Genomic DNA, 17,242 nt, shown 5'->3' on the forward strand with positions numbered 1-17,242 from the left:
GTCTTTCTCTGAAAGTGGCAACTTCTGCGTGCAAAGGACTGGCCATGCACTCCATGCAGGCTGTTGGATTTTTAGTGGGCCTTTGCCTATGGAGTGGAAGTCATGGTGGTTAGGATGGTGAAGTCTATGTCGCTGGAGTTGGTGGAATGAAGGCTGGAGTTTGTGCATATGCAGACCTTAAATTGTTGGCCACCTTCAAGCCTTTGTTGGTTGTCACATCACAGGGAGGCTTCACTGCCTCTACCAAACAGGTGTAATTTGCTTTTATTATTCTCTATCATACTTAGCTTTGTTTTTTTTTTTTTTTTTTTTTTTTTTCAGACAGGGTCTTTGTCTGTAGCCCAGGCTGGCCTCAAACTCAGGCAATCTTTCTGCTTCAGCCTTCTGAGTGCTAGGATTATAGGAATGCACCACTATGCTTGGCCACACTTAGCATCTTTTTTTAAAAAAACTATTTATTTATTTATGTGTGTGGCCAGCTCAGCCCACCAGGGGGCGGGGCTGGCTGTCATATCGTGCTGGGGGATTGAACCGCGGTTCCTCTGCTTTGCTAAGCTTGTTCTAAGTAGGTGCTTTAGACCACTAAGCCATCTCACCAGCCCCCAGATAGCATCTTTTAATGCAGGTTTAATGTACGCTTCTACTTATTTATAAGAGTATTGTAATTTAGAATCTAAGGTCCAGGAGGGCAGAGATTTTCTTTTTTTCCCCCTAGGTTTTGCTATATAATTCAGGTTGGCCTTGAACTCACTATGTAGCCCAGGCTGGCCTTGTACTCCCAGTAATCCTCCTGTCTCAGCCTCCTGAGTGCCAGGGTTATAGGTCTCTATTTCTGGTTGGGAGGGCAAGGATTTTGACCTGCTCCGCCAGTGTGTGTCAATCATTTCAAGGATCTTGCTCATAGTAAGTGCTTCCAATACTGTCTGGTGGATTCATCTTGTCCAAGGACCTGCCTGTGGGAAGGAGTCAGGCAAGCACAGAGCATATCAGTGTGAGGCACATGGCAGTTCTCTGATGTGACAGCTGTTAGCACCACTGTTGGGTTTATCGCTGCTTCATTGGTTAGGGCACAGTGAGTCCTCAGAGATCTGCCAGCATTGTAATTATTGAATGATGCCTCACACCCCCCAGGCCTGCCTCACTCCACCTGGAACCATGAATGAGGCCCGCAGGGACAGCACAAGCAGTTTGCAGCGCAAGAAGCCACCCTGGCTAAAGCTAGACATCCCAGCTGTGGTACCCCAGGCAACAGAGGAACCCGGCTTCCTGCAGGTAGGCCCTGGGCAGCAGGGGTTGTGTGTGTGCCCATGCAGGCAGCTCACCATGACCCTATTGCCCAGCCCTTAAGACGCCAGGCTTTCCTGCGGAGTGTGAGCATGCCTGCTGAGACAGCCCATGTGTCTTCACCCTACCATGAGCCCCGGCGTCCTGTGCTGCAGCGGCAAACATCCATCACACAGACGATCCGCAGGTACCACACTGGCAGTTGGGGTCGGGGGTGGGTGGGTGGGACAACACACAAATCTCCTTTTGGGCATTGGGGCTGAGAATGGGCCAGGAGACCCTCCTGTCTCATATCATTCCTCTTTCTGGGTCTCCATGCCACCCTGGCCTCCTACTTTGTAGCCTGACTGCTCTCACTTCACTCCTCTCTCTGCTCCCTCCAAACCTACTTTCCTCTGTCTCCCCTACCCTAACTCTCTGGCCCCTCACAGCCGGCAGGTACACTTTGGGCGAGTTCACACTCTGCCCCTCCCAGGTCCCCGGGCTGCCCACAGGGCCTCCCCACAGCGCCAGTCTCTCTCTTGGTCCCTGCTCAGGTACCTAAGGCAGGAGTGGTTTTTGGTGTGTGCATGTCATGTGGCTTCTTGGAGTTGCCAGAGTGTTTGGCCTTTCCTGGGGTCCCCTCAGGACAGGTGTTGGCAGTGTTTCTCTGCATGTTTTAGGGATATGGGCACCCTGCTTGGGTCTGTGGCACCTGCTGAGTTCTGTGGTATCCTGGGTTTCAGCCACAGCCTGGAGCCAGGCTCTCCCTCTGGACTCATGGGTAGGGTGGGGACCCAAGTATGGCCTATCTGGCTGAGATCTGATGATGATGCTCTAGTGGGAATTAGAGTTGGCTTACTATTTGAGGGGGCTAGAGCTGAAACCTACTTGTCCTTGTAACTAGATTATACCAATCCAGTCCCTAGCCCCTGGAGTGCCTAGAAGCCTGGGACAGAGCATGCTGGCTGGGGGTTGCCTTCTGAGACCCCCTGCCTGAGAGGGCTAGATGTGGCTACCCCATACTGAGTCCCACCCATGTCAGGGGCACAGCTGATTGGTTCGGAGTCAGCAAAGACAGTGACAGTACCCAGAAGTGGCAACGCAAAAGCATCCGTCACTGCAGCCAGCGATATGGGAAACTGAAGCCTCAGGTCATCCGGGAACTGGACCTACCCAGCCAGGACAATGTGTCTCTGACCAGTACTGAGACACCACCTCCACTATATGTGGGGCCATGCCAGCTGGGCATGCAGAAGGTACACTGTTGCTGCTGACTCTTGCAGGGTCCTGATTGTTCTCTGGGCTGGGACTGGGAACATCTACCAGAGCAGAGGACTCCTCAGGAGTCATGTTTGGGAAGGCACCTAAGATTATCTGGGAAGAAGAACCCTAGTGGATGGGGAGGCAGAGTCCTGGGATTGCATAAGGGCCATCTTTTGGATAAGAGATCATCCTGAGGGCGAGGGATCCCTGTAGGTGCTGTGGGTGGGGTGATTTCCATGTGGCTGTCTGGGGCCTTCAGAGTGAGAAGCAGCAGCTAAGCTCTCCCTGTGAGGCATTTATTGGTCTGGGTGGGCTGGCAGCTCCTATGGTACATTCCCAGCCCTGACTAGCATCTCCTTGTCTCTGCCAGATCATAGACCCTCTTGCCCGGGGCCGGGCTTTCCGCATGGCAGATGACACTGCTGATGGCCTGAGTGCTCCACACACCCCTGTCACGCCTGGTGCTGCCTCCCTCTGCTCCTTCTCCAGTTCCCGCTCAGGTTTCAACCGGCTCCCTCGGAGACGCAAGCGTGAGTCTGTGGCCAAAATGAGCTTCCGGGCAGCCGCAGCACTAGTAAAGGTGGGTAAAGAGGCCATGGGTGAGTACGGGACCAAGCCATCTACCAGGTCTCAAGGTTGCTTCCTTGCTTGTAGGGCCGCTCTGTTAGGGATGGAACATTGCGCCGCACACAGCGCCGAAGCTTTACTCCTGCCAGCTTCCTCGAGGAGGATACAGTGGACTTCCCTGATGAGCTGGACACATCCTTCTTTGCCCGGGTAAGAAGAGCTTGGGGCATCACCCCTTCTCCATCTCTTCACCCATCCTGACCTCACATGTTTGCTCAGGAAGGTGTCCTCCACGAGGAGCTGTCCACATACCCAGATGAAGTGTTTGAATCCCCATCAGAGGCAGCGCTGAAGGACTGGGAGAAAGCCCCTGAGCAGCCTGACCTCACGGGTGGGGCCCTGGACCGAAGTGAGCTGGAGCGCAGCCACTTGATGCTGTGAGTACCACAGGCAGGCGAGGGAGGGCCACAGAGAGAACCTTAGCATTATTAGGAGCTGCTGGTCCCTAGTGAGTGATGTGCTGGCCTTTGCCACAGAGCAAGTTTTCTGGTGGCCTGGGAACCCAGGACTAGGCATGCTTTCGGGCTCTATCGCCTGCTGGGAAATGTCAAAGCCCAGGGGTTGAACTACTTGTGTAGGGAGGGGGCACATGACTTGGCCCATATGGCTGAGGTACAGAATGTCTTGTGAGCCCCAGAAGGGTGCCACATTGCTCTTTTACTAGTAAAGAAGAGCTCTGCCCCCTGTCCACAGCCAGGGCAGGACAGAGACCGACCAGTATTCCGCTCTGCTGGGGGTGGACCATAGGGAGGGAGGCGGTGGTGAACACGCTGGCTCCCCCTAGGCCCCTGGAGCGGGGCTGGCGGAAGCAAAAGGAGGGCGGCACAGCGGCCACACAGCCCAAGGTGCGGCTTCGACAGGAGGTGGTGACCCCTGCGGGGCCACGAAGGGGCCAGCGCATCGCTGTGCCCGTGCGGAAGCTCTTTGCCCGCGAGAAGCGGCCGTACGGGCTGGGCATGGTGGGGCGCCTCACCAACCGCACCTACCGCAAGCGCATCGACAGCTACGTCAAGCGCCAGATCGAGGACATGGACGACCACAGGTGGGCACGAGGCTGGGACTGGTACACAGGCTCCTGGGCAAGGGCTCCAACGGGGCAGGGGATGCGCTCGCTAACGCTCCGCCCTGCAGGCCCTTCTTCACCTACTGGCTCACCTTCGTGCACTCGCTCGTCACCATTCTAGCCGTGTGCATCTATGGCATCGCGCCCGTTGGCTTCTCGCAACATGAGACCGTGGACTCGGTAAGCTCTCACGGGCTCCAGGCCCAGAGGAGTGGCTCTGGACCCCCTCAGGCCACGCCTGGGAGGAAGAGTCCTCAGCCTGGTCTAATGCTGGCTTGTCCCCCAGGTGTTGCGGAACCGGGGCGTTTACGAGAATGTCAAGTACGTGCAGCAGGAGAACTTCTGGATCGGCCCCAGCTCGGTGAGGGCGGGGGCTGAGGGCGGGGCCTGGCAGGGTAGGTTGTGGGGGCAGAGGCCCCAGCTGCCCTCTCCCTCTTCACAGGAGGCCCTCATTCACCTGGGTGCCAAGTTTTCGCCTTGCATGCGCCAGGATCCGCAGGTGCACAGCTTCATCAGCGCGGCCCGTGAGCGGGAGAAGCACTCTGCCTGCTGTGTGCGCAATGATCAGTCGGGCTGCGTGCAGACCTCAGAGGAGGAGTGCTCGGTGTGTGCACAGCTCCAGCCCTTCGCTGTGTCCCCAGACCTGCCTCAGCCTCCCCAGTGCTGGGATTACAGGCATGCGCCAACACACCCGGCCCTGCTCTTAACGTATGGCATCTCACTACGCAGCTACCCTGGCTTTTGGCATCAGACCTGCCTGTCACACTAGGCCTTGCCTGTGGCTGACATGACTTCTTACTCCTGACTTCTCTGTCCCTGGTTCCTTTTTTTTCCTGCTTCCTTTAGATAATACTTTGTCTTTTTGATCGCACTGCCTTTTGAGCTCTTTATCAGATATGTATAGTTCATGTTTCCTTACTTAGGACAGAGAGAGGCTGCTTTTTAACTAATAGGAATTATGCTGCTAAACTCAGAATCTCTCCTGAGTGCATTTTAGTACTGTAAACTCAGGGATGAAGTAGTGGAGTTAAAGGAAGTGCTCTGTGGCTTTGGCTTGACCCCTGACCCTGAGCCCCAAACTGTTCAGACTGAACCAGGCAAGGGTCAGCCTCTGACCAGGGCTGACCCTGTGTCCCTGCAGTCCACGTTGGCAGTATGGGTGAAATGGCCCAGGCATCCCAGCACCCCAGACCTTGCTGGTAACAAGAGGCAATTTGGCTCTGTCTGTCACCAAGATCCCAGGTCAGTCCTGCTGCTGTTCTCTTACCTGCCTTTGTCTGTATCTGCTTGAGGGGTGTGGACTGGGTGGGAAGGTGCCAATGCCAGGGGCTGGAGCAAGCTCTGACCATGTATGGGGCTCACTCAGGGTATGTGATGAGCCTTCCTCTGAGGATCCCCACGAATGGCCAGAAGACATCACCAAGTGGCCGGTGAGGAGTGGGGGCCATCTTGGGGGGGGTCATGCTTGTCATATAGGGGTAAGAGGCCATAGTATACCCATTGGTGATGTGACTCCTATGTGAGCCCGCCCATTTTTAGATGCTGTGTTTCTGGTCTATGCTAAATAAGGCCTGACTCTCCAAGCAAATAAGGCAAGAGATCTAGGTAGAGATCTGGGAAGGCCAGATGATATTCTATATTCTCACACCTCGAGAAATGAATGGCCCAGCTGAAACTTTAGGGCATCATAGTTTGCAAAAGCTAAGGAAGGCCCATTCCCACTGACCCTATCACACTGTCCATCTCTACCTCAGCCCCCATATTGGGTGTGGGGCCAAAAACTCGGAGAGACTGTGACCTAGCTCATCCCTATTTACGACCTAGATCTGCACCAAAAACAGTGCTGGGAACCACACCAATCATCCTCACATGGACTGTGTCATAACAGGCCGGCCTTGCTGCATTGGCACCAAGGGCAGGTAGGTATGCAAATGCACGTGTTTCTGGGCCAATATCATTGTCCTAGACTGTACACTTTTCCCTCACCAAATCTTAGCTTGCATGGTCGCACACACCTATAATTACAACTACACAGGAGACCAAAGCAGGAGCATCGAAAGCTTGAGGCCAGCCTGGGCAACTTAACCTGTCTCAAAATCAGAGTACTTAAAATTAGCTTAGTGGGGGCCTGGCCCTAGCTCAGTCCTTTAAGTGGCTGCTTCCACAAAGCTGTCAGCCTCAGGTTGCGGGAGTTCGAACCTCACAACTCTCCCGCTGGCCAAAAGTGCCCTGAAGGCACTGGAGGAACCAAAAAAAAAAATTATTGGGGCCAGGGAGATGGCTCAGTGGATGAAGCACTTGCCTGGCAAGTGCAAGGGCCTGAGTTCAATCCCCAGTTCCACCAAAAATAAATAAAATAAAATAAAATAAAATAAAATAAAATAAGCTTAGTGGTAGAGTGCTTGTCTAGCAATCTGGCAGTATTGCCAAAACCAAAACAACAAAAGGCTAGAAGTGTAGCTCAGTGGTAAAGTGTCCCTGGGTTTAAGCTCCAGTAATCACCCCAACAAAACACCAAGTCCTGAAATAACCCAAGGTGCTAAAGGGTTTTAGAGTGAGAAAGGGCCAACAAGGTAAATGGATAGGTGTGGGGGTCAGAAATGTTGGCCCGGGTAATAAGAGCAGATGCCTCTACCCTTGGACCCCAGCACTCTCCCAATAGTGTGTCACCCTCCAAACCCTGGCCTAACCTTGCAGGTGTGAAATCACCTCCCGGGAGTACTGTGACTTCATGAGAGGCTACTTCCATGAGGAAGCCACACTCTGCTCTCAGGTAGGCTTTGAGGGCATGTCCCTTTCCTTATCTCCCATCACTTCAGGTACTGACTGGCCACTCTGCACAGGTGCATTGCATGGATGATGTGTGTGGTCTCCTGCCTTTCCTCAACCCCGAGGTGCCTGACCAGTTCTACCGCCTATGGCTGTCCCTCTTCCTACATGCTGGGCAAGTGAAACTGGGCTGGGCAGGGGGTCTCAGGGACCCCAGAAGTGGTTGGCTGGTGGTGGTGAAGCCATTATCCCTGCTGAGTGGCTCCCAAACTAGCCCTCCTGCTGCCCACAGGATCCTGCATTGCCTGGTGTCTGTCTGCTTCCAGATGACTGTTTTACGTGACCTGGAAAAGCTGGCAGGCTGGCACCGCATAGCCATCATCTATCTGCTGAGTGGTGTCACCGGCAACCTGGCTAGTGCCATCTTCCTGCCATACAGGGCAGAGGTAAGGCTGCCTCATGGGAAGGGACCCTTCTTGTGTGCCTGTGGCCCTGTATGAATGAACCCTGTCTGCAGTGAGCACAAGTGTCTATCCTGGAAGAATCTTTATTGGATCTCAGTCCACTGTGCTTTGGGCCCTGGGATGTGGGATGAGATGAAATGAAGCTCAGGGAGGCTGCTTAGCCTGGCCGGCTCACAGCCACTGTCACTGCCCCCAGGTGGGCCCAGCCGGTTCACAGTTTGGCATCCTGGCCTGCCTCTTCGTGGAGCTCTTCCAGAGCTGGCAGATCCTAGCACGGCCCTGGCGTGCTTTCTTCAAGCTGTTGGCTGTGGTGCTCTTCCTCTTCGCCTTCGGGCTGCTGCCCTGGATCGACAACTTCGCCCACATCTCGGGCTTCATCAGTGGCCTCTTCCTCTCCTTTGCCTTCCTGCCCTACATCAGCTTCGGCAAGTTTGACCTATACCGCAAACGCTGCCAGATCATCATCTTCCAGGCAGTCTTCCTGGGCCTGCTGGCTGGCCTGGTGATTCTCTTCTACTTCTATCCCGTCCGCTGTGAGTGGTGCGAGTTCCTCACCTGCATCCCCTTCACCGACAAGTTCTGTGAGAAGTATGAGCTGGATGCTCAGCTCCACTGAGCTGGCTGTGGGTACTGGTGGCTGTGACCACCTTTAGCCTCAGGCGTGCAGGACTCCCTCATCTATATGGGGACTTGCATCTTCTGAACACAGACCTCTTGTGCCTTGTTCATTTTTGTTGAACCCTTTATACTGCTGGGCATTTATTACACTAATTCCCATGATAATCTTCTAACTAGTCCCTTGACGACCACTGTATGTGGCCAATAAAATGACTGGGAGCGTTTTAGCTGCCACTAAATTGACTGAGGCTGTCCTCTTTCTGGTTTCTAGTTGGGGCAGTGGAGGGAGGCCCCATAGGTTCTGGCCCCCACCCCCATGACAAATGCAGCCATAGGCCCTCTTATCTCTAAAGGCCTGCAGTTATGTAGGTGTACCTTGCCCCCCATTTCTTGGAGGGGCCAGTAAGCCAGTGCTGGGACATGGACCTACAGAGGTACTGCCACTGTTTCCCATGCTCATAGTGGGAAACGCCCCACCTCTATCCCCAGCAGCTCCTGTTTCCTCCCTATGCTACTTCCCTTTCCAATGAGCTGGATAAAGTGTTGCTGTAGGGAGCTGAGGCCAAGGTATATCTAAGTCACATGCTCACTGCCCATGCAGGCTCTGGGATATAGGCTCTTGTTTTCTCACACGCGTGAACAGGAAACAGTTGCTTAGCTTTTATTTACAAATCGTTGCTGTGGAGATCATGGTAATAGGCATGTGGTGTGGTCACAGGACTCAGGTATGGTCTCTTAGACTTTAAGACTCACCCGTACCAGCTCTCTGCCATAACTTGCCCTCTGTGATGAGGCAAATCCACACCCTCCCACAGAGGGTACTGTGGCTTTCTGACTTAAAAATCTGAAGCAAATAGGTTTTTATGATACATAAGGCCAGGCCCCCAGCCCTGTAACCAGTTTTTAAATCCAGGAAGAAGTCAGGTCAAGTTCATAGGAAAGCAAAAACAGCCAACCCGGGATTCATGCTGACAGCTGCATCCACTAGGCACACTGTGAGTGCAGTCATCTTGACACTTTATGAGGACAATGACCGGAGGGAATCCATCTTGCTGGGAAAAGCTCCACCATCACGAATAAAGTTGCCCTTGACTGAGGTTCACTTTTGCCTCAGCTTTTTGATGAAGGATACCTCATCCCGATTCCGGATACCATAACTGGGAAAAATTTTTAAAAAGGGTAAAGTCTGACCCACAGAAGGATTTTGATTCCCCAACCTGAGGCTTGTGAAGGACCTAGAAAGGACAGATGAGGATGAGCAGGATATTGAGGGAAGCCAGGAGGTGTGGTGTTCACCTCCAGGCCATAAAGCCCCAGCAGGCAGTCTACCTCATGCTTGCTCTCATTTCCCTCTCTGGCATCAAAAGAATCAGCAGGGCCCTTGGAACTCCTCCTCTGCCTGTGAGAGCTCCACGGAAGCTCCTTGTGGGAGCTTTCAGTGCTGCCAGGGACACCCTGCTTTACCCAGTGGAAGAATATGAAGCACTAGAGGGCAACAGTCTATACGCTCCCCTAGAGTTCAAGACATGGTCTGAACTTACTCTCGGAGCTTTTTCCGGTCCTCTGTGAGTTTCTCTCCTGCAGAGATCAGATGGTATGTCCTCCACACATAGGACCTGCAAGAAGGAAACTCATTTTGTAAACCACATTGTACCCAAAGTAGGGGGAGCTGAGCAGTGGGATGAGGGGTTCATGTGCACATGCCTATGGGGCCAAAGGCAGGTGGGCTTTTCTCCTGTACGATGTACACAGCAGAACTGAGGTAGCTGTAAGGAGGTACTGAGTGAATGGCTGGGCTGATCAAATAGGTGACGGTACTAAGAGGCAGGTGTAAGGATACTCCCTAACTAGGGAGACCATTTCCAGACATATTACTGGCCAAAGATGGCCTCCAAGTGATGAATCCAGCAGTGTAGGCAGGATGATACTGATGACAAAATGAATTTAGAAACAGTGGAGGGCTGAGAAGATAGCTCAGTAGAATAAGTGCTTGCCTGGCAAACAAAGAGTCCTGAGTTCAATCCCAATACCACAAAAAAAAAAAAAAAAAAAAAAAAAAAGAAGAAGACATGGAAACAGTGGAGGTAGGAGCCTTAGGCCCCAAAACCCTCAGCCCCATCTGCATGCCATCACTGCAGCCACTATGTAGCAGAGCACTGGTACTATGCACATATGGAGCTGCTTCCCTCAGCAGCCCCACACCAGCCCCAGCAAGGAGTAGAATGAAGGGGCCACTCCTCCACTTACCAGCTTATGTGCTGAATGCCCCCTTCACGCTCCTGCTTGAGTTGCACATATCTTTGAATGGCCTTCTTCAAGTCCAGAACTGTGGCATTCTGCACTACAACCACAGCTGCAACCATGAATGGACACAAGTGGGAGAAGACCTGTGTCGGAACCCATATCCAAAGACTGACAGCAGGAGAGGAATCCAGAACTTGTCTGGCTCTGCTCCATTGGTCAGGTGGTTGTTCTGGTACCCCTGGGCATGGCCCCGAGTTTCTCACTGATTAGCTCTGGTAATATCTTGTCCTGGTGCAAGGTCAGGGTTAAAGGGAAGTGGACAGCACTTACGCATTACTTCTCCATCCATCTTGCATACCCGGACTGTCATTGCTTGGCCATATTCTAGTGCTATCTGGGAGTTGACCTCTTCCAAAGTAACCTAGAAAAGACCAGAGATTGAGGCGGGAACCCTGGCCCTCTATTACTGAAATGGCAAAAACAGATAGCGGCCACAATGTGATGCCACATTTGGTGAAGGGCAGAGAATGAACTGTTACCTAAATAGAGGGTTTTCTCAGTACCCCACCCTCCCTCACGTTCCAGGATAATTTCAGGGCTGCACCTGAGTTAGGTAAGTGCTGTACCACTGAGCTACAGCGTAGCCCTCTACATTTTTATATATAATACCCAGAGAACAGACATTTGTGGAAAGAAGGACAAAGCAACAAGTGGGGAGAATAAACCCGCATTCTCTTGGGGAAGAAGAATGTAAGTTTGGCAGGGTACGCAGCTCTGCCATTCCCAGCACCAGGTGTGTGTGTTGGAGGGAGGGGGCTGTCCGTTAGCCAGGAAAGGTACTCCACGCCTGTAACCTCAGTATTCGGAAGGCTCTAGAACGCAAAGGCGGTTTACCCTGGAGAGAGGCTTCTACAATTCCCGCCCTGCCCTGAGGCGTCTTCGGGTTCCGGTACAGTCCAGTCTGTACCTGGATCGGTAGGTCACAGAGAAGTGGGTCTTGCACTACCATGGCGAGACCCTCCTGGAACACGTCCACAGCCTCGGAATGCGGCAGCGTCTCCTCTTCATCCTCATCGTTCTCCAGACCCTCCGGTCCACGCGCGGTCTCCGAATCCTCCAGGGTCTCCTCTTTCCCGGCAGATTACGTCCGACTGGGAAGTCGGAGCGCGCATGCGCAGACATTGAGCCCGCCCCGGCGAGTCAGCCTCTCCATTGGTTCGCCGAGGGGCGGGAGACAGCAACGTCCAATAAGAGATAAGGGACCGCCTACCGCAAGGCCGGCTGGGAGCGTGCGGGCGGCCGAGGGGTTAAGGGCGCGGGTACCCTTTTTGTGAGCTGCGGGCGTGGGACACGGCGGAGTCCTAAACATGCTGCTCTTCTGCCCTAGCTGTGGGAACGGGCTGATTGTGGAGGAGGGACAGCGCTGTCACCGCTTCGCCTGCAACACTTGCCCTTACGTGCACAACATCACCCGCAAGGTGGGACTCGGGGGACCGCGCGGCTGCCGCGGCCTCCGCTCTCCGCGGTCCCGAGTCGGCTTCTGTCCGCGCGCTCACCTCTCCTTCCACTGTGCACGCTGGCGCACTCCATTCGGACCCACCCGGAGTCCACCCATTCCTCCCTCGGTGTTGTCGCCCTGGCTAGGCCGCGGCCACCCCCTGGGTCACCGGGGACCTTCCCATCGGACCTAGCGCTCCCGTGCTGGTTCCTTTGGCGGTATTCATGACAGTGGTTGGAGTGAACAAATTAGAATTGGAACTGTGCTTGGCAACGTAGAGCAGTTTCCCAGGACTTTCTGGGCCCGCTTTCTACGTTGCTTGTCCCAGCACCAGCCACTCTGGCCGGCTGGAGGATCTCTCATGGTGCTCATTGTGCTGCTATTTTCCTACCTAGATAGCCACGTTGCACATTAGTCTTGTCCTACTTTGTGTGTGTCCTGCCTTTATTATTATTATTATTATTATTATTATTATTATTGGTACTCTCATTCAGGGCCTGGTGCTTGCAAGGCAGGCTCTGTGCCACTGAAGTATATCCCCGGCTCCGTTTTGGCCTACTTAGGTTATTGCCCTATTTCAAATTGTAGCGCCTCCCTCCAGTTTATTATCTTCCTTTTTTTCTTCCCTCATGGGATTTATTACTTTTTAATATATGTAGTAGTTTGTATACCTTGTTTATTAATGTTAGGATCTGAGTGTTGGAGGGCAGAGATTTCCTGTTTTATTTTCTGTTATGTTCTGGGCTCAATGCCTAGAATGGAATCTAGAATGTGGTTAGTGTAGGCTGTGAATGATGCACACTATAGTATATATAGCTTGTAATTTTCCCTTACAGTCCAACTTGGTTTTTAGAAGTTAGAATATATTACTGTTCTCTCATTCTTAATGTTTACATACTGCACCTTAGGACTGTGTGGTTCTAGAGTATGAAGCTATGGGAAGATGAGTTTTTATGTAATCTTGAAATTTCAAGGGCGGGGGAGATGGCTCAGTAGAATAAGTGCTTCCCTGGTAAGTGCAAGGGCCTGAGTTCAATCCCTGGTTCTGCCAAAAAAAAGAAAAAAGAAAAAAAAATTTCAAGACTGTCTGATAAAATTGGAGTAAGATGGGGCAGGAGAGATGGCTCAGTGGAATAAGCACTTCCCTGGCAAGCGCAAGGGCCTGAGTTCAATCCCTGGTTCTGGAAAAAAAAAAAAAAAAAAAAAAAAAAATTGGAGAAAGAAACCAATTGTGACCTGCTTTGAAATTCTCTTCCTTGAGTAGTGGCTGAGCTTACCCAGCTAGCTAACTGGCACTGCTTGGCTTACCTTGTCTTTGTTTCTTTCATCTTGCATTGCCAGATGTCTTAGAGGGATGGGAGACAAGCATCACTTCTAAGCAGATTTCAGCTCACATCTAAGTTAATTTCCCACTCCTCTGGTACTTCTTTTTTTTTTGGTGGTACCGAGGATTGAACTCAGGACCATGCACTTGCCAGGCAGTGCTTATGCTACTGAGCTGTCTCCCCAGCCCTCCTTCTACCAATCTTTACAAAGGTGTTTGATACCTGAACCTGTTTCTTCCACTTGGGGAACATCCCAGGGGAACCTTTACATTTCAATGGTGTGTTGCTCTCTGAGAGTAGGAACTTCATTCATTTGTAATCTGTTTGCTTCTTGTGGCACTGAAGGGGGGGGTGTTAAGGGGACATTTGTGGTTTGGTGGCTTATGTTTGGTACTCTTCACTGTCTTAGAGTCTACAGGTTTGTTTTCGTTAGGTAACAAACCGGAAGTATCCAAAGCTGAAAGAAGTGGATGATGTGCTTGGAGGATCAGCAGCCTGGGAAAATGTTGACTCTACTGCAGGTGAGAGGAAAGACCTTTTCTATTGCCAAGCTACCAGTGGACAACTGGTAGTGTTGACTGTGTCACTGTATGTCAGAGTCTGTGATCTGTTTGTATGATATAGGCTTGTGAAAATGAGAAGTGTATTTTTCTTTACTTTTTATTAGAAATTTGTTACACAAACAACATTAATATAAACTTTGTGGAGTTAGCGTCTCAGAGTAAATTATTATAGGCCCAGGCTGGTCTCAAACTCATAACAATTTTCCTGCCTCAGCCTTCTCAGTGCAAGTGCTGGGAGTAAAGGTGTGTGCCACCATACCTAGCAAAAAGAGTATTTTTATTCTAACATGGGTTTTAGAATGTTAGTACCAGGGAGGATTAAAGTGTAAGTTGGATAAAATAAATTTTTTGTGTTTTGTTTTGAGACTAGATTTCATTATGTACTCCAGGCTGGCCTTGAACTCACTATGTTGTCCCAGCTGAACTCAAACCTTCAGTCTCCGGAGTGCTTTGATTACAGGCATGTGCTACCATGCCTGGTATATTTTATGTCTTTTTAAAATTTAAAAAAAAAATTATGTATTTAGTACAGGGTCTCATTACACAGATTGGACTCTGTAGTGATCCTCCTGTTTTTAGCCTCCCAAGCACTGGGATTACAGGGGTGTGCCATCACGCCCAGTCTCAATCACTGTCTCAGCGTGCCTCAGGGGCAGGGCAGCATGAACTGGGTCCATCTACCTAAGCAGTCACTTTAATCCACTAAACTATCTGGCTGGCCCTTATGTCATATATGCTACTGAGCTACAGCCTACCCCCTTTATTTTTTAATTTTTTTTTAGTGTATTTAGTACAGGGTCTACAGGGTCTCACTACACAGATCAGACTCATAGTGATCCTCCTGTTTTCAGCCAGCCTTCCAAGCTCTGGGATTCCTAACCCCTTTATTTATTTATTTTTGTATTTTTAGGGAAGAGTCTACAGGGTGTTCAGGGTCTCACTACTAGATCTGGACAGACTATGTAGTGCTCTGCCTTTTTTTTTTTGCGGAACCAGGGATTGAACTCAGGCCCTTGTGCTTGCCAGGCAAGCACTTATTCTACTGAGCTATCTCCCTGACCCCGTGATCTGCCTTTTTACAGCCTCCCAAGAGCTGGGATTATAGGCATGTGCCACCACACCCATTCTCAATTTCGGGCTCAGTGTGCCCTGGGGGCAGGGCCAGTACAGCAGGACTGCGGATTGAACCCCTGGTTCCTGTGCCTTAATCTGCTGAGCTATTTGCCTGGCCCTTTTTTTTTTTTTTTTTTTTTTGTGGAACCAGGGATTGAACTCAGGCCCTTGTGCTTGCTAGGGAAGCACTTATTCTACTGAGCCATCTCCCCAACCAGGCTGGCCCTTCTTACCCACTTTAAAAGTACATTTATTTTGTGGGTGTGGTGGCACATGCCTATAATCCCACCTCACAGTGAGGCTGAGGCTGAAAGATTGCTGTGAGCTCAAGGCCAGCCTGAACTATATAGTGAAACTTTGTCTCAAAACAAGAACAAATACAATTTATTTTGATTAGAATATGACACATTTTGAGAGGGAGAATGATTAATTCATAATTAGTGCTATCTTTTCTTCCTATAAAAGAACATATAAATCTGTTAAAAAGTTAAAGTTAAATAAATCTACTGTATTAAAGCAGCTGGAGAAGCTGATGCTAAAGTGATTCCCTGGATATAGCCATCCACTGAGAAGAAAAAATGCCATCCATCTAATGTTTAGAAAATTACTGGGGAGAATCTACCTGGTGTTGACCCCAAAGTATACACCAGCCATGAGTTACTGTCTTAGTCCTTTTGTGCTGCTCCAACAGAATACCACAGACTGGATGATATATGAAGTTCTGGAGGATGGGAAGAAGTCCAAGACCAAGGGGGTGGGGGCGGGGTTCTGGTGGAGAAGGCTGCAAGAATGTTGGTAACAGACCTGCAGCAGCCCTCAGCAGTGAGCGGCAGGTTGCACAGGGCCCCAACACTCTTCAGTTCTACCTTGTACGAAATCCCTGGGTAGGTTTTCCTCCAGTTTCCAACAGGATACTCATTCCATTAAGACTTCCTCAAAATGGTCTATTCTGCAGTATTCTGTTTAGAGCTCTTGACTAATCTCTAGGAAGAAGCAGTTTTCCCCACAGTTGTTTGATTTCGCATCCTTTCCAGAAGCCTGCTGCTCCATTCACAATAACAAACTTTTTCAACATTCACTTCAAACCTATTCTAGTAGCTGGGTATGGTGGTACTTGCTTGTAGTCCCAGCATTTGGGAGGCTGAGGCAAGAAGATCACCATGAGTGTGAGTTTAGCTGGAGTACATAGTAAACCCAAGGCCAGCCTGAGCCATATATAGCAACACCCTGTTTCAAGAACCCAACAAAACTATTCTAGTTTTAGCTGGGGCTGGGGGTGGTATGTATCTGAGGTTTCTAGCTTTGGAAAGCTAATCTCCAAATTTAAGGCCAGCCTGGCACTACTGAAAGTTCCTGTATCAAAAAAACCCCCCAAAAACAAACAATTATTCTAGCCTCTGACTATAGTTCCAATATTGTAGTATTACAAAACAGACTGAGATGATCACCATCTATGTTATGCTTTCATCTGGTCTTCAATCAAATTTGCAGGCCTCCTTGACTTTCTCAGTGTTAGTGCATAAAGGGATAATGTCCCTAGATTTACTGTTGTCAAGGGAGACTAGACGAACAAGTCAGCTTCACCTATTCCCCAGGGGAGTATTCTTCACAAGCATCACATATGTGTAATGTGGGTCACTTGCTATTTCTCGTTGCCAGAACCGTGTCCCAAGTGCGAGCATCCTCGTGCCTACTTCATGCAGCTGCAGACTCGCTCTGCAGATGAGCCGATGACCACCTTCTACAAGTGCTGCAATGCCCAATGTGGACACCGCTGGAGGGATTAATATATGGAACTGCTTCAGTGTCTGCCAGATGTGTGAACTCTGTGTCCTGGGGGGTCTTTATTGGTATAGGGAAAAGCTGACCCTTTGGGGAGAAGACCAGCGTGTCTAGAAATGTAGCCCATCTGCCAGGTAGAGTAAGTGAAGTCATTAATGTCCAGGGAGTTTGTGGGGAAGAGACCTGAAAGGAAGTATACTTAGTTTAAGGTCCTTTTTTCTCATCTTTTACACTTACTGTCAGTTGACTTTTTTTTTTTTTTTAACCATCATCCAATAGTCTGCACTGTTTCCATAATGTAGCTTATTAAAGTTTCCCTACCTGTGCAACTTATTTAATCAAAATTTGTTCTGAAGGGGCTGGTGAGATGGCTCAGTGGTCTAAAGCACCTACTTAGAACAAGCTAAGCTACGCAAGGCACAGGGACCGCGGTTCAATCCCCCAGCACCACATGCCAGCCAGCCCTGCCCCCTGGAGGGCTGAGCTGGCCACACACACACACAAAGTAAATAAATAAATAAATAAATAAATCTCTTTAAAAAAAAATTTTGTTCTGAATATTTCATAAAAAATGAAGTTTAATACCGTTGTTTCAAATTCTGGGGATAGGGGAGATAGCTCAGTAGAATAAGTGCTTGCCTGGTAAG

General features: G+C 50.4%; 3 protein-coding genes across 6 annotated transcripts in view; 2 read left to right on the forward strand and 1 right to left on the reverse strand.

Annotated features, from left to right (window-relative positions):
- Positions 1 to 8,313, forward strand: part of Rhbdf1 (rhomboid 5 homolog 1) — a 16,912-nt gene extending 8,599 nt beyond the window's left edge. The window contains exons 2-18 of one of the 3 annotated variants that reach the window (XM_004627953.2): positions 1,130 to 1,272; positions 1,341 to 1,471; positions 2,309 to 2,522; positions 2,900 to 3,109; positions 3,184 to 3,306; positions 3,376 to 3,533; positions 3,941 to 4,198; positions 4,288 to 4,399; positions 4,506 to 4,580; positions 4,662 to 4,823; positions 5,361 to 5,461; positions 5,586 to 5,649; positions 6,044 to 6,138; positions 6,917 to 6,992; positions 7,063 to 7,163; positions 7,281 to 7,434; positions 7,649 to 8,313. In XM_004627953.2, coding sequence (XP_004628010.1) covers positions 1,156 to 1,272; positions 1,341 to 1,471; positions 2,309 to 2,522; positions 2,900 to 3,109; positions 3,184 to 3,306; positions 3,376 to 3,533; positions 3,941 to 4,198; positions 4,288 to 4,399; positions 4,506 to 4,580; positions 4,662 to 4,823; positions 5,361 to 5,461; positions 5,586 to 5,649; positions 6,044 to 6,138; positions 6,917 to 6,992; positions 7,063 to 7,163; positions 7,281 to 7,434; positions 7,649 to 8,068 — 2,571 coding nt within the window. In that variant the 5' untranslated portion in view covers positions 1,130 to 1,155 and the 3' untranslated portion in view covers positions 8,069 to 8,313. Of the gene's footprint in view, positions 1 to 1,129; positions 1,273 to 1,340; positions 1,472 to 2,308; positions 2,523 to 2,899; positions 3,110 to 3,183; positions 3,307 to 3,375; positions 3,534 to 3,940; positions 4,199 to 4,287; positions 4,400 to 4,505; positions 4,581 to 4,661; positions 4,824 to 5,360; positions 5,462 to 5,585; positions 5,650 to 6,043; positions 6,139 to 6,916; positions 6,993 to 7,062; positions 7,435 to 7,648 lie in introns of those variants that run through there. The other 2 variants (XM_023711528.1, XM_023711529.1) reach the window with 2 other exon arrangements.
- A 99-nt stretch (positions 8,314 to 8,412) lies between these two features.
- On the reverse strand, positions 8,413 to 11,473 carry Snrnp25 (small nuclear ribonucleoprotein U11/U12 subunit 25). 2 transcript variants are annotated; one of them, XM_023711530.1, is made up of 5 exons: positions 11,282 to 11,473; positions 10,645 to 10,735; positions 10,318 to 10,423; positions 9,612 to 9,686; positions 8,413 to 9,305 (listed from the first exon to the last, which is right to left on the reverse strand). In XM_023711530.1, exons 1-5 carry the CDS (start codon positions 11,321 to 11,323, stop codon positions 9,170 to 9,172), a joined length of 450 nt encoding a protein of 149 aa, XP_023567298.1. In that variant the 5' UTR covers positions 11,324 to 11,473; the 3' UTR covers positions 8,413 to 9,169. The 2 variants fall into 2 exon arrangements, with proteins under 2 accessions (XP_023567298.1, XP_004628011.1); XM_004627954.2 differs by having other exon boundaries at positions 8,413 to 9,227; positions 11,282 to 11,470.
- Positions 11,474 to 11,604: 131 nt separating this feature from the next.
- Positions 11,605 to 16,944, forward strand: Polr3k (RNA polymerase III subunit K). The gene is made up of 3 exons (XM_004627955.3): positions 11,605 to 11,792; positions 13,571 to 13,658; positions 16,473 to 16,944. Exons 1-3 carry the CDS (start codon positions 11,682 to 11,684, stop codon positions 16,598 to 16,600), a joined length of 327 nt encoding a protein of 108 aa, XP_004628012.1. The 5' UTR covers positions 11,605 to 11,681; the 3' UTR covers positions 16,601 to 16,944.
- Positions 16,945 to 17,242: the final 298 nt, after the last annotated feature.

Source organism: Octodon degus, unplaced genomic scaffold (genome assembly GCF_000260255.1).
Source record: "Octodon degus isolate 3935 unplaced genomic scaffold, OctDeg1.0 scaffold00021, whole genome shotgun sequence".
Taxonomy (NCBI): domain Eukaryota; kingdom Metazoa; phylum Chordata; class Mammalia; order Rodentia; family Octodontidae; genus Octodon; species Octodon degus.